At 48.1% G+C, this 13,521-nt stretch overlaps 4 protein-coding genes across 4 annotated transcripts; 1 reads left to right on the forward strand and 3 right to left on the reverse strand.

Moving 5' to 3' along the window:
• Positions 1-614: 614 nt before the first annotated feature.
• GGS25DRAFT_219569 (uncharacterized protein) lies at positions 615-3,853 on the reverse strand. The gene is made up of 2 exons (XM_049256943.1): positions 2,739-3,853; positions 615-2,682 (listed from the first exon to the last, which is right to left on the reverse strand). The coding sequence occupies exons 1-2, from the start codon at positions 3,453-3,455 to the stop codon at positions 724-726; spliced, it is 2,676 nt and encodes an 891-aa protein (XP_049117502.1). The 5' UTR covers positions 3,456-3,853; the 3' UTR covers positions 615-723.
• Positions 3,854-6,735: 2,882 nt separating this feature from the next.
• GGS25DRAFT_530637 (putative aldo/keto reductase) lies at positions 6,736-8,185 on the reverse strand (the record flags this gene model as incomplete). Its single annotated transcript, XM_049265401.1, has 3 exons — positions 6,736-7,497; positions 7,564-7,675; positions 7,765-8,185. 3 exons carry the CDS (start codon positions 8,183-8,185, stop codon positions 7,032-7,034), a joined length of 999 nt encoding a protein of 332 aa, XP_049117503.1. The 3' UTR covers positions 6,736-7,031.
• An 861-nt stretch (positions 8,186-9,046) lies between these two features.
• On the forward strand, positions 9,047-10,870 carry GGS25DRAFT_219613 (FMN-linked oxidoreductase). The gene is made up of 2 exons (XM_049256945.1): positions 9,047-9,273; positions 9,345-10,870. The coding sequence occupies exons 1-2, from the start codon at positions 9,227-9,229 to the stop codon at positions 10,507-10,509; spliced, it is 1,212 nt and encodes a 403-aa protein (XP_049117504.1). The 5' UTR covers positions 9,047-9,226; the 3' UTR covers positions 10,510-10,870.
• An 886-nt stretch (positions 10,871-11,756) lies between these two features.
• On the reverse strand, positions 11,757-13,480 carry GGS25DRAFT_219600 (cyclin-like protein). Its single transcript, XM_049256944.1, has 2 exons — positions 12,876-13,480; positions 11,757-12,786 (listed from the first exon to the last, which is right to left on the reverse strand). Exons 1-2 carry the CDS (start codon positions 13,365-13,367, stop codon positions 11,905-11,907), a joined length of 1,374 nt encoding a protein of 457 aa, XP_049117505.1. The 5' UTR covers positions 13,368-13,480; the 3' UTR covers positions 11,757-11,904.
• Positions 13,481-13,521: the final 41 nt, after the last annotated feature.

Raw genomic sequence — 13,521 nt, forward strand, 5'->3', positions numbered from 1 at the left:
TCATCATATCAAGGCTTGAAAGTGTTTCGCGTGAGACCCAAGAATGTCCAGGTATCTAGGTACCTAGGTAGTAGTTATTTGGGGGGGAAATTAGATAAGAGTAAAAGAACAATGAAGCACGGGATGGTTTGTAGAAAGTTGAGATTGACTGAGACAAGGGTGTTATGTAGATGTCGGTGCCTACCCCGCTATAAGCATTTGATTTGATTTACTAGGGAGAAATAACGGGTATATTGCATATGCCAACATTAAGATATGTTCTTAACAGGTATTATCTAACTATTAGGTGTATGTCTCACATGGAATACATTAATTACACAACACGCAAACTCAACAACATTCAGCTTCAAACATAAATAAGAAACGCTATATACATAATGATAGCATGGACTTATGCATCAACAAATTACCTAACCTAGATATTATATATACAATCCACTGCCAACCTACCACCTTCAAATATACAAGCTGTAAAAGAACACAAGCATGTTTTATAATACAATAGAAGAAATCGTAAATTTCTCATAATCGTTCTTTATTTGTAAGGCTTTAACAGGTAGCTAACAACACTGAGACTAAAAAAGACATATTGTCTTTTCTGCATAAAAAGGGGGAAAACTCTTAAGACTCCAAAATCCTTTTGCGCAATGATAAGCACACGCACGCCCGTCAAATGGTATAATCCGCAAACGCCTAATCGGGTAAGTAGATAGACATTAAAAATTACATGGACTCGTCCAAGCTCTCCAAGGCACGACGAGCCGCCTCAATTTTCCTTCGGTACGCTCGGTAATCGGGTGAACCACGTCCAGATTCACCTAGGCCGAGCACGCATTGACCAAGACTCGCGACTAGTCGATCAACAAGTATTCGGTCGTCCTTCTGCAGCATGTCGATAGAAACTGCCTTACTATCATCACTCTGGGCGCTGTGGAAGGTCTCGTCCATCAGACTCTCCGATATTTGTGACAAGTCTCGATCTGGTGAATCTCGAGGGGTCAGGATGCCTCCGTTGATCTTCGGTTTGTTGACTAGGGGGAAGCTTCTGTGGGTTTTGCTGGAATCAAAAGATGACACCGAGGGCCGATGCATAAATGCTGCAGCACTACTCTGCGGCCGACGGATGTTCGCCGGTTGGAACCGGCTCTTGTCGGAACCGGAATCACTCGTTTCGGCGGTCGAAAAGCCGGACCGTCTTGCCATATCCGGTGTATGGGCCCAAGAGCGCTTGGGCACTATCACACCATGTTCGAGATATACCTCCGCAGCTTCATTTTCTGCTCTTGTGCTCCTACCCTCCGTGGCCGTTGCAAATGATTCCACCGACGAGACGGAACCCACACTAGCTCTACGGGAACGAGCCGGTCTCGCGTTAGCAGATGCAGCTGGTCCTCGAGTTGTTTCCACCGAATCTTCGGAGCTAAAGCTGCCCTGGCTATCGCTCCTTTTCTTCCGGCTCATGCTACCCATTGCACTGTGTAGGAAAAAGTGTTCGTAGTCGAAGGCATCTTCACGATCTTCGTGAGATAGTTGGTTTTGAAGGGTATCGTAGTACGAAGATGCATCACTCTCGCTCGCACCATCGTCTATTACATCCTCCTCGCTTTCCTCACTTCCAATCACTGACTCGGTGAGTTCTTCTGCTTCGAAATCTTCATCATCTTCCAGCTCCACCTCATTATCATCTTGCTCATAGCCATCCTCGGTCCTCATGTCGTCGAGGTCGTCTTCCGCCGAATTGGGGATCGACGAATTATCGCCTTCGATTGAATGTACGATTTTCTCATTATCGTTTGACTTCACCGAGGTCTCGTCCTCAGAATATGAGTGTCCGTTGGGCACCAATCGTTCATCAACCTCAACTGCCATCTGTTTGGCTACCAAGTTGCTCTCGCCCCCGTTAACACTCAAGGCAATACCATTTGACAGCTGCGATTTAGATTCACTGGTGACCGAGCCACTGCCCTCATTTTTAGATCCATCTACATACCACTGATCAACACGAGCATGCGTGAAAGGACTGGGTGTACGTAGGCTCTGAAGACTCCTGCGCTTTAGACTATCTGCCCGAGCCTGGTCTCTTAGTGTTGACAAGCGACCCTTCAGATCATTCATTTGGTCTTTCAGATCTCGCATCTGCGCCGTTGATGCTGATCTCTTCAGCCCTTTCTCTGAGTAAGACCCGAACGTTGGGCTCAAGAAAGTATCAAACCTAGAATTTTCCAGGCTCGGCCTCGAAGAGCCCACGCTCTCGGAGACATTATCTTCGTCTAGCGGCTCAAGCGCATGCTCTCTCACATGTAGCGATGTTTTACTCCTGGCGAAACTCGAGCTGCTATATAATAGGCCTTCTCTCGAACTATTTTTCGCGCTTTCATGAGCTGCATCGGCACCGAGGGGGCTGTGGAGAGGTGGTCGATATCCACCTGCCGCGCCTAAAGCACTCGAAGATCTCGGAATGAACATGCCTGGCTTCATAATATCGGGTGGGAGTGTCGGGATATTGCTCTCGCTGGATATTCTGGTGTGCCCATGTGTGCTCTGACGATTATTGCTTTCATGCTGGCCACGTTGGATCGCAGTAGTGGGTCTAGCTATAGGTGGTGAGGGTGTCGAGCCTGACCCATCGGATGTTGGGGAGTAGAGAGATGTGCGTGCCCGACTTAAATTGCCTTCCATGGTCTATCGTATGTTAGCTAGACCTCTAAGCAAGGTGGCAATCGGAATATCATTCTCACCGTCAACCTCCGCTTGGCATTTGCCAGAATCTCCTCGGCTCTTCGGCTCAGCTCATTCGAGTACCGGTCTTCTTGAGACTTTGTACGTGTCCTGACTGGCGCAGCGTATTTCTTAGCATACGCCTCGTCAAAAAACGAGTCGGCAACGCTTTCTTCGTCGTCGCCTTGAAAAACGCTGTCATCGACACTAACAGCATCATCAAAATCTGCGAAAGGAGCTGGGTGGTCACTAATAGTGATAGTACTTGTTGATTCCATCGACAATCTCCTTTCGCGATTGATTTTTGAATCCTTCTTCTGTAACGTCTCGTGGAGCCCCATGGAAGCCTGTTGTGTTGAGCCGTCGTTACGTGGGAGCCTTCGACGCGGCTTGTCCGGGCAAGTGCTCTCGACTTCGGTGACCTCGCCAATATCTGACAACATTGTTCCGTTCCCATAGATGATAGGTGTGATGGGAGTGGTGGGAGTGACGGGTCCGGTGAAGGCCTGGGGGGTCAGGTCAAAGCCCATTTGAGCAATATGTGAATTCTTCCACATTGTCAAGGGGGATTGTGATCTATCCGGCGAAGAGAAAGTATCATCGTAATCGGGTAATATCATATCCGGGTTAGTCAGAGTCGGCGACGCTGGTAGAGGCGGGTAGGACGTAGAGCCCGCACCAGGCTTTGACCCCGATGCCTGGGGCGGCGGAGTAGAGGCCGTATGCATTCGCGGCATGGGAGGATATGGCTACTCTGGGTATATTTTAAAAGTTACGGTAGTTAGTTTGTGAGCCTCGTAAGTCTCGTGGGCACCAATGTAAAGTTGTGTGAATGTTAAAAAGGGTGTCCGTCTGAGAAAATCTGTTCAGTGTAGTGAAAACGAGGCGGACGAATCAACTCCCACCATCCACTGCAATTAGCCGCACCGTTTCTTGCAGGGAACCGGAACAGGCGAGAGGCAAGAGGCAAGAGGCAATAGTAACAGTTGAGTTGGAAGTTCGTATATCCAAAGTTCCCAAAAAGAGCTTGGGGGAATTGAGTCAAGTATAAGGCTCCAAGTTATGAAGCCCGAAGCAAAGAGCCACGATATTGGCTATTGGCCAAACGACTATTGGGAAATAGCTTTGAGGGCGAATCCGATCACATGTAAGTTCGTCTGTAGACCATGCTCGTCTGGCTATTCGAGGTAAAGTTCATTCGCAAAAGCGATTGCGAAACCTTATTTCAAGTCGAAGTGGTCGCGACAAAGCAGGAGGGAGGTTAGGACGAGGAAGTGTGTTGTAAGGTATGTACATAAAGAGGTCGGGGAAGATCGATCTTGGAATAGATCTTGTGTAGATCTAACTAAATGCGCCAGGTCGAGAAGTTTTAAAGATTATCATGATGAAAAAGGAAAGAGAAGGCCAATTGCGCGTTCTTGAGATAGGTATTCGGAAATAATAGATGGTCTAGTTCCTCAACTCGAAGTTGCCTTGCCTTCTATGCCAATACCAACACAAATGCCAACGCCGCGCTTGGGTGCGCTTGATTCCCTAGACTAAAATCACAATTGCTTCGGTGTTCTCGTCAGATGGTTGGGGCCGTTGGGGGGGGGGGTTATTGTGAATGTAGGTACAGTAGGTAGTTACATTCAAGGATGTACTTATTAATTAAAGGTGGGTAAGGCTCATGTGCAACTTCAAGTTAGAAATGTTCAGTGCATGTGCTAGGTACGTTAGACGTCGTTAGTAGCTTATGTACAGGTACAACCTAGAAACATCGTACCTGGCTTATCCTTCCAAGGTTCTAAGGTTTCTCACCAGAGGTTGGCGCAACAGCTTTGATTGGATGAATCGATATTTTATTACAAGCCCGCTCCCGCTAATTCTGATAATTCTGGGACTCTAGATGTTCGGGAAGGTGGGCCACAATTGAAATGACGAAACCTCCTTTCTTAGTGAATGATTAATAGTGAGGCCGACCATCACGCTTGCCGGCTCTTGCACTCTTCGAGTCCAATATTTTGGAGACTAGGCGTACTAAAGTACATAAGTACCATCTAATATTGAAGTACGGCGTAGTAGAGCAAAACTGCTTCTTCCGATGGCGTAATGAAATCTGATCGATGTTGGGCCCTTCACTTAAACAAGCACAAATTCATCGCAACAAAAATTAAGAAAGCAACACTAACTATGTATTGTACAATACATACCATGTAACCTAGTTATGTATATACTATACATAGTTATAGTATGTACATACGTACCAGGGCTGCCAGGTTGTTCTGGTCATCAGCCCAGTCCAGGAATGAGCTTCCACATTCATGCATTGACCAGGATGGTCAAATTTCGCAGAATTTCTTCCTACCTACCATAACAAGTTGTGAATAGGGGATTGCGGTTACCAGTCCTCCCCTAGTCACGTTTCAGTGCGGTTGCCGCATACACTATGTAGAGATGAGCCAGGTCGAGGACCCCAACTACGTGTTTACCTACCTATTAGTACATACTACGTAGGTATGCAGGTCATATAAGTAGTGTAGTACAATTGTGCGGTTACTAATTAATATTTTAGTTACTGCATTCTGCAAGTAAAGGACTTCAACATCCCCAGGGCTCCATAACCGGTAATACGGAAGAAAGAAGGTTCAGGGATGTCGTATTGTATGAAAGGCCTGTTCATTGTCCAGTGTCCACTAACTATCCACCACCCACCTGGCAGTGTCCACCATGTGGAATGTCTCAAAAGGCTTCTAGAGAAATTGAAATAATAGTCCACCTACCATTTGCCCTCACTCAACTACAAGTCTACAACAGACATACCACAGTAATGGTGATCGATCGACTAACCTAGGTATTATCAATATCATACATATAATGTGACTCATTTTTCTATTCTTTTGCAATACTATCCATCTAGTTAGAATACTTTACCTGCCCTAGGTATGTAACGACATGGCATCTGAACTTTTAAGTAAATGGGGATATCCAATACACTGGAACGATCCGCTCACTATAATCTGGATAATCCACTTAAAGTTAATGAAGCTTTCTCGCTTCGCTTCGTTTCTAAAATAATTGATTGCTCGGGTAGGTACAATAAGAGTGGACACTAGCATGTGGTTTGCACCTGTAAGCATTTTATGATTGGACAGTCCCAGAGCCCCGCTATCAAACTCGATGGGATGAATTTTCCTCTGCAATTTCACATCCTGCTAAAAGTTAATCCTCTTAATAAAATCATCTACTTTTTTATGTTGCGTTTCAGCGTGAGATTCGTAAACGAGATTGGCTCTCCATTGCTTAGAAACCACACAATATCTTGTCAAAATAGCTTCGGAAGCGACAGTGCTCGGAATATTTCCTTCATTCTTCTATCCTATTCCATCAACGAGGTCCATCAATATTGCCCTCCGGATGGAGCTACAACATTACGCTGTAGAGAACGAGTGTTCAGCATCCGTCATATCATAAAAGAGTATCACATGGTACACCTTGGCGGGATTCTAAGTCCTGCCTAAACCCACTAAGTGATGATTATTTCAAGAATTCTGCAATGCTGAGGACGAGCCTCCGGGCTCGTCACATGCTGAGACCTTTCTTGCCTGATAGTGGTATGCAATGAGACAGTTGATATGTTACTGAACGACGACTATGCATTTCTTCGATACTGTAGCCGGGCATGGATGATATCGAGTGGAAGCCTATCCCATAAACGCCTAGAAAATGTCAAAAACATCTTGCTGTACACGCTTGCTAAGCTTCCAAAAGATGATGGAATGTCTTCAAACTGCAATGCCAAGAAAAGAAGAGAAGCAACTGGGTACTACATATGTAGGTGGGTTACATTGAATGAATAGCATATATAATATTAAGCAAGCATACGATCGTAGAATATATTCAGTTTGTGAAAAGGATAAGCATAAAATCCAAAAAGAAAAGAAGAAAAAAAACATGGCCACCAAAGGAATCGAACCTTTAGACTACGGCGCACCTATTACAATACTCATACAGAGGCTAGACAGGATTCAAGTACACTACTAAGTCATGGCCACATGCGGCCTTCCATGCTGTTTGTTAATATAGAAATCGTTAAATTATTTTATATTTCTACTATTATAGTAGGCAGACGCACGAACCAGGTAATCGTGACCACGTGGATGGAAGATAGGAGGTAATGAATTGCAAGCAGTTGCTACCCGGATTCGTAGATACCACGTAGGGCATGTACTGTACGTCAGGTGCACTTGCCTAATCGCAACATACTTAGGTCCATACATAACCACAATACATAACCACAGCTTCCTCTTTCCCCCTCTTTCTCCATATTCGATCTAAGTGTCAAAAGGTATATCGTCAGGGTACCTAGGCCCAGCTCTGGGGGTCTTTGCAATGAGCTCGTCCAGCTGCTTCATCTCGTCATCGGTGATCTCAACATCCACCGCATTCTCCGCCACTCGGGCAGGCCCCGTGGATCCGGGGATAGGGATGATGGTCTTGGGGGCGCCCTTGCGCCAGGACGGCACGCGCTTAGTCCAGCTGATGGCGAATTGGGCAGGCGTGGCACCCTTGGCCCGAGCCATCTGCTCGATGCGCTGCACCAGGTTCAGGTTGGCCTCCCAGTTGCCCGGCTCGAACCACGGCCAGTGCGCTATCTCTGGCGAGAACTTCTTCACGTCCTCGGGCGTCTTGAACTTGCCCGACAGGAAGCCGCGCCCCATTGGCGAATACGCGACCAGTGGGATATCGTACTGCGCACAGGCATCCGCAACACCGTGCTCCAGGGTTTCTCTAGAAAATCTGCGTCGTTTGCATTAGCCATATATGCTATGTGTCTTGTTATTTCCTTGAAGTAAAGTGACATACATAGAGAGCTCGGCCTCGACCGCGACGATCTTGGTAAGCTTTACTGCCTCGTGGATAGTCTCGGCCCTCACTTCTGAGAGGCCGATACCGCCAATCTTTCCGGTTTGGACATCTAAGACATGTCAGCATCTGAGATCATTCTGACCATTGAAATTTGGGAACAGTTATCGGTGCGTGGAAAAGGGGCATCTCATAACGTACACTCCTTCTCGAGCACTTCAAAGGTCGTCTTCAAGGGCACATTTGGATCGCGGCGGGCAAATTCGAAAATGTCAATCTTCTTGCGGCCATTAAGCTGAGCAATAGCCTTATCAAGACTTCGGCGCGTAGCTTCGGGTGAGCCATCGGGTTCTTTGCCGACATCGTTCGTGCCACCCTTGATGCTGATTACAACCTTGTCAGCATCCTCGGGGTATTTGGCAAAGTAACGCTCCAACAGCACAAGGCTGTTGTACTCAGGCTTCCCGTAGAAGGTGCCACCGACCCAGAAATTCATCCCATGATTGAGAGCAGTCTTCATGGCCTCGAACGCCTGCTCTTGCGGTAGTGGAGTGATTCTCCATGTTAGTCTCATCAGTCCAAATCCAGTAGACCCAATCTCCTTTCCGAGTAGAGTAGGCATTTCGTTTTATTTTGGAAGGGATTCTCCAGATATCGTTTGTACTTGTTGTTTGTGAGCTAATTACCAAGAGAGAAAGGGTGGTTAATATGGAGCTTTTGGTGATCTGTATGGTGCTTGGTAAGTTGGGGCAAGAGTGTTATTTATCCTACAGCCCACTTCCCTTTATTTCCAGTATGCAACCAAGCAAACCATCCGAGACTCGATATGTATGTAACATGATGTATCCATGTCTATCAGTGTTTACAACCCCAGTTTAACATTCAGTACTACGTCAGAGAAAGGCCGTGGGTATCTGGCAGCTATTTCCATCGGATATCAGGTAGCTCCAGGTTGCACAAAACCGATAACTAGCCGTGAGGGGTTGGATGGTTTGGTGCTAAAATGCCAAAATAAACGTCGAAGCTCGGGGTCTAGTTCCGGTCTTAAGCGGGAGTTCTCATATGGCCAGCTTCAAGCCGAGTTTTGCTTTTCGGGAATGATCATGATGGGCTTTATTGCCTTAAGCATACGCTGCCAACTTCGCTGCCTACTGTGTAGATGCCCAGGCAGCTATGAAGATGCTGTCACTGCCTGTCAGACAAGGAAAAAGAAAGTATTGGTATCTTTCTGAGACATCGATTTAGCAAAACCCGTTAAGTCCGTTTACCAATCCCCGAGATATACATGTACACACCGTGTGGTACAGATCGTAAGCAAGGTTTATGAAAGAAATACTACTAGTAGGTGCATAACTTGAAGTGACGTAATGCTTAATTGCATACATAGCTAATTCTAATACCTCATAATTCAGCACCCCACCACTCAACCTACCCCACCATGATATTTTTATTGTCACGTTCTTCATCTCATCCAGATCACATTTCGACTTATGAAAGAATGCTTACCCTAGACTCTATACATGAACTATAACGGCGAGCTTGATATTCCCTATGTTTTGTTAGATGTATCAAAAATGACGCCTTGAACTCCCACATGAAGTCTTATACCTAGCAACCGCAATATGTATCCCATCATACACTGCCAGTCAAGCAGGTGACCAAGATGGATTCGGAAGAGCTCCAATATGAGCTCTTCCAGCCTAAGATCCAGTATGTACTCCTCTACAACCCCTTTACATCACCCCCTAAGGAATACACCTTCTAACCCTGTGATAATATAGCCCCCTAAAGCTCTTCGACATCGCCAAATCCCAAAACCGGCTCCTCTACGCCTGCGCCCCCATGGTGCGGTACAGCAAGCTCGCCTTCCGCCAGACCGTCCACCGCTTCGGCACCGACCTGTGCTGGACGCCCATGATCCTGGCCAAGGAGTTCAACCGCAACCAGTTCGCGCGGGACAGCGACCTAACCGTATCCTCCTCCACAGCGCAGCAGCAACAAGAGGTCCCGACCATCGCCCAGTTCGGCGCCAACGTGCCCCTGGAACTCGAGCGCGCCGCCTCCCTCGCCGCCCCCTTTGTCAACGGCGTCGACCTCAACTGCGGGTGTCCGCAGAGCTGGGCCTGCGCCGAGGTCCTCGGCGCCGCGCTCATGGAGCGCCGGGAGCTGGTGCGGGACATGGTCGTCGCGACGCGGGGGCGGCTCGCGCGGGACGGGTGGGCGGTAGACCTCGGCCATCCCAGCGGCATAGAAAGCGAAGGTCTCGGGCGCAGCGTTAGCGTCAAGATCCGCGTGCACAAAGATCTCCGGAAAACAATGGACTTCATCACGACCGTCATCGGCGACGAGCACCGCCGCAACATCGACTGGCTCACGATCCACCCGCGCACGCGGAACACGCCCAGCAGCACGCCCATCAACCTCGAGGCCCTCGAGATCTTGACCTCGACTTTTGGCCCCAAGCTCCCCATCCTCGTGTCCGGGGACGTCTTCACCCTGTCCACGCTGCCCTATACATCGCACCTGCTGATCCCACAGCCCACTTTCACTATCACATCCGACACCACCAGTACCACCAGCAGCAATACTACCACAGCATCTTCCCCCCAGCGCAACCTTCACCTCCCCCACCTCTCAGGCCTCATGTCCGCGCGCGCCCTCCTCGCCAACCCCGCCCTATTCGCCGGCCACGACACCTGTCCCTGGTCCGCCGTCGACGTCTTCATGAACGCCGTCGCCCGCGCCCCCTTGCCGCTCAAACTCGGCATCCACCACCTAACCGAGATGTGCGGCCCCGGCTTCGGCCCGGACCGCGGCGCGGCGCTGCTGGCGAAGAAGGAGCGCATAAAGCTGGCGGAGATGGGGAATTGGGTTGATGTGGTGGATTTTATGGATGAGGCTCGGAGGGGTAGTGATGGGAGGGGTGGAGTAGTGAGGTTTGTTTGATTTGTGTGGCAGATAGGGGCAAGGTGTGTATACCCAGTAGGTATATGACTAGTATGTGCCTCCACAACTAGATATTCATGTTGGATAGCAACCAATAGCCAAATAACCAGACAAACCCAAAAACACATCAAAACACTGATAACCATCATCATCTTACCTACACAACCCGTGGGTATAAGTAAAAATAGAGATCCACATTGGTTTGGTATCAATTAAGAATATCAGTTCCTCAAAGGACAGTATCTATCACATAGAGACACTAACTACTTCTTTCCCCTTATCCCCTTCCTCTCTAGGTTACTCTCTTCTCCCCTTCTCATCACCATGCGATATATGCTCCCCACATTTACCTCCTCCCCCCCCTCCCCCCCTCTCGCGTCCCCTTCTTCCTAGCCAACATTCCTAATGTACAAACACGCACAACAACACATCGATTTGGTACATATACATACATATGCTATGAAGGTGTGGCGTATTGCGCGGCTGCCTTTAGCTAGAAGAAAACGATGACTGACAACATGAAAGAAGAAGAAGAACGAAGATGGTGTTTAATTGGTAATGGCAATGATATTGACGATTATGATGGTGCATAGCACGTCACGTCGTGAGTGACGCCCCCATTCCTCCCGCCTATTCGGCCCCTTAGGGCTGGCTTCCCTCTGTCCCTTTATCTGGAGATATTCCAGAAGTTCATGGGCATGGGAATGTGCCAACGAACCGACAAACTCCCCCATTGACCGGCCCTCCTTGAGCCGAGAACGCCATAAACAAGTATAGGACTGGACTCCTTGGGTTGTTGGGCTCCGCCGGGAAAACAAATGTCAAATGTTACGTTTGTGAAAACATAGGTTGAGACTATACTGTCTCTTGCCTCATTGGGAATCGGTTTGCCCGTTTTTCCCTCGTAGCCTCTCTCTAGAGGCTAGCTATTTGCTGGATATAATTGTTAGGTCGGTAGTTAAGTGTGCTCGTATAGTATCTAGTCGCCTGGAGGAAATGGTTGTTCTTCGCATTTGCCGTCCTTGCAACCGAGACTGTTTCGTAAGACTAAGAATGTATGCATGCATACTGACTGCCCAGTAGGCAACGTATGACTGCATATTGAATAATCACATCCCGTGAGGATCGAAATGATAGACGGGAAATTAAGTATTGAAGCGTGTCCCGAATCAATGTTCTTTAGTTCCAGGAATCGTCTGTCCCATCAGATTCGCCCATTGTTGAGGAACCTATTTCTTCCGAATCTTCCGCTTCGTCACAGGCTAGTTCTCCCGAATCGTCCTCTATTGCCTCATCTATTACCTCAGGTTCTGTTGAGCTTCTTTCTCTGGGCTCAGGCGAGTCCCCCGCGTTCGTATAATACGGTCCGAAAGAACGTGTGGAAGATGCACTCTCCTATTCATGGACCTCACCCTCATCGTCATCGGAGCTGAGGCGTCGTCGCTTCTGATCCTGTTCCTCAAGAATCGATGACCCCGGTTCCTTTCGTTTGATACCATTAGTACCTGCATGCACAACAGGATTATTTGCTGCCTCTTTAAGTACAGCATCCGAATCGCCCGGAGCAGCTTGAGAGGCAGACTCGGCAGCAGCAGTTTCAGCCTCTCGTTCGGTATTATCGTCAATGCCGTTTATCCTGCCTCTGGGGCTTTGGGTGGCGCTGTCTGTTCCAGGTGTGCCATTGGCCGAACGAACACTAATATCTTCGCCTCTCCTTCGTGTGTTATCCAGAATGAAGACGGGCGATTGCGAATACGGGTTTTCGTTCTTGCGCAATGGGTTTTCGACGTAGAATTCCTTCAGAACTTTTATCGCCTTAACGCAGTGGTCCTCGTTGCCGTTCAACGCTTTCCACCAAGGCTCGCCATTTACATCTTCTAATCTCTCTCCAGTAAATGTGCTCGAGAAGAAGATCGATGCAATGGCAATGTCGCGGACGTCCATGAGAAGTGGTAGAATAGTCAGGCACGCGTCGTTGCAGAACGCCCAGGCGGCGTGTCGTAGATTTTTGTTGTGAATTGCTTGTAGATGCCCGAGGAAATCGTATAATTTGAAATGCGGGCTATCAATCATGAGATCGAATGTCAAATTCTCAAGCATGACTTCCTCGAACATGAGAATGCTGTCTCGCCATCTCCAATATTCCTTAGATTGTTCGTCCACGACGAGTTTGGCATTCTTCTGGGCGACTTTTGCGACCGCGATAATGATGTCTTTGGTTTTACGGCAATTCTCTTGGGTCTTGTTGGCAAGAAACAGAGCGGTAGCTGCGATATTCTGTACAATTGTCATGGTTAGCGATGGACTGTCGGTCTGTTCTTTCTCCCTCGCCTGCCTTTCACTTGGATGAACTTAGAATCACTTACGTAGTGATGTATTCCATGCTTCTCCTCGACCATGCTGCATCGCATGAAAAATCGGTGAAAGAATACTCCGGCAACAAAAAGGGTAGTTTGGGGAAGTTCGAGTAGAATGCCGGCTTGGTAAATGAAGTTCACGCCTTTCGCTCGCCTCAACCTTTCTTCGACTGGTGACAATCCATCTATGATACTTGGACTGCTGAGAACCTCGTCCTGAGTAAAGTGCCACTGGTTCGCCATTGCGAGAGGTGTTCGAGGTGTAGAGCGAGTAGGAGAAGGCACGGGTCGTCGCGACTGTGGTCCGGGTGGCGAGGTACGCGACGAATTTGTAGGAGGCGATGGTACGGGGGGAGGTATGTCGCGTCTTCTAGATGGCGACTTTGAAGAGTTGTTTGAAGTATTGGTATTATTGGTATTATTGGTATTATTGGTAGGATGTGTTGGTGGAAGTTGGTAAGCTTCTCGGTACGGTGGCCGGTATCTGTCGATGCTCGCCATGGTGATGCGGTAACTGTAAGTACCAGGTATTTCCGTAACCAAGGCACCTGGGGTCGAAGGTTAGAGCCCAGACGTTTGTTTAAGCTTCGTGTGGCGTTTTTAAGCCTAAGAAGGGTTCGCCTAAAAAGAACTTGAGCTTGGAACCATTTAAGTG

The sequence above is a fragment of the Hypoxylon fragiforme genome, assembly GCF_022984875.1.
Source record: "Hypoxylon fragiforme strain CBS 206.31 chromosome Unknown GGS25scaffold_4, whole genome shotgun sequence".
Classification (NCBI taxonomy): domain Eukaryota; kingdom Fungi; phylum Ascomycota; class Sordariomycetes; order Xylariales; family Hypoxylaceae; genus Hypoxylon; species Hypoxylon fragiforme.

Bases quoted from the DNA above. Each gene is read 5' to 3' on its own strand.
- GGS25DRAFT_219569 (XM_049256943.1), bottom strand. From the start codon at position 3,455: ATGCCGCGAATGCATACGGCCTCTACTCCGCCGCCCCAGGCATCGGGG. The intron at 2,683-2,738 runs GTGAGAATGATA...AACATACGATAG, and splicing joins ATGCCAAGCGGAGGTTGACG to ACCATGGAAGGCAATTTAAG.
- GGS25DRAFT_219613 (XM_049256945.1), top strand. From the start codon at position 9,227: ATGGATTCGGAAGAGCTCCAATATGAGCTCTTCCAGCCTAAGATCCA. The intron at 9,274-9,344 runs GTATGTACTCCT...GTGATAATATAG, and splicing joins CTCTTCCAGCCTAAGATCCA to CCCCCTAAAGCTCTTCGACA.
- GGS25DRAFT_219600 (XM_049256944.1), bottom strand. From the start codon at position 13,367: ATGGCGAGCATCGACAGATACCGGCCACCGTACCGAGAAGCTTACCAA. The intron at 12,787-12,875 runs GTAAGTGATTCT...ACAATTGTACAG, and splicing joins AGCATGGAATACATCACTAC to AATATCGCAGCTACCGCTCT.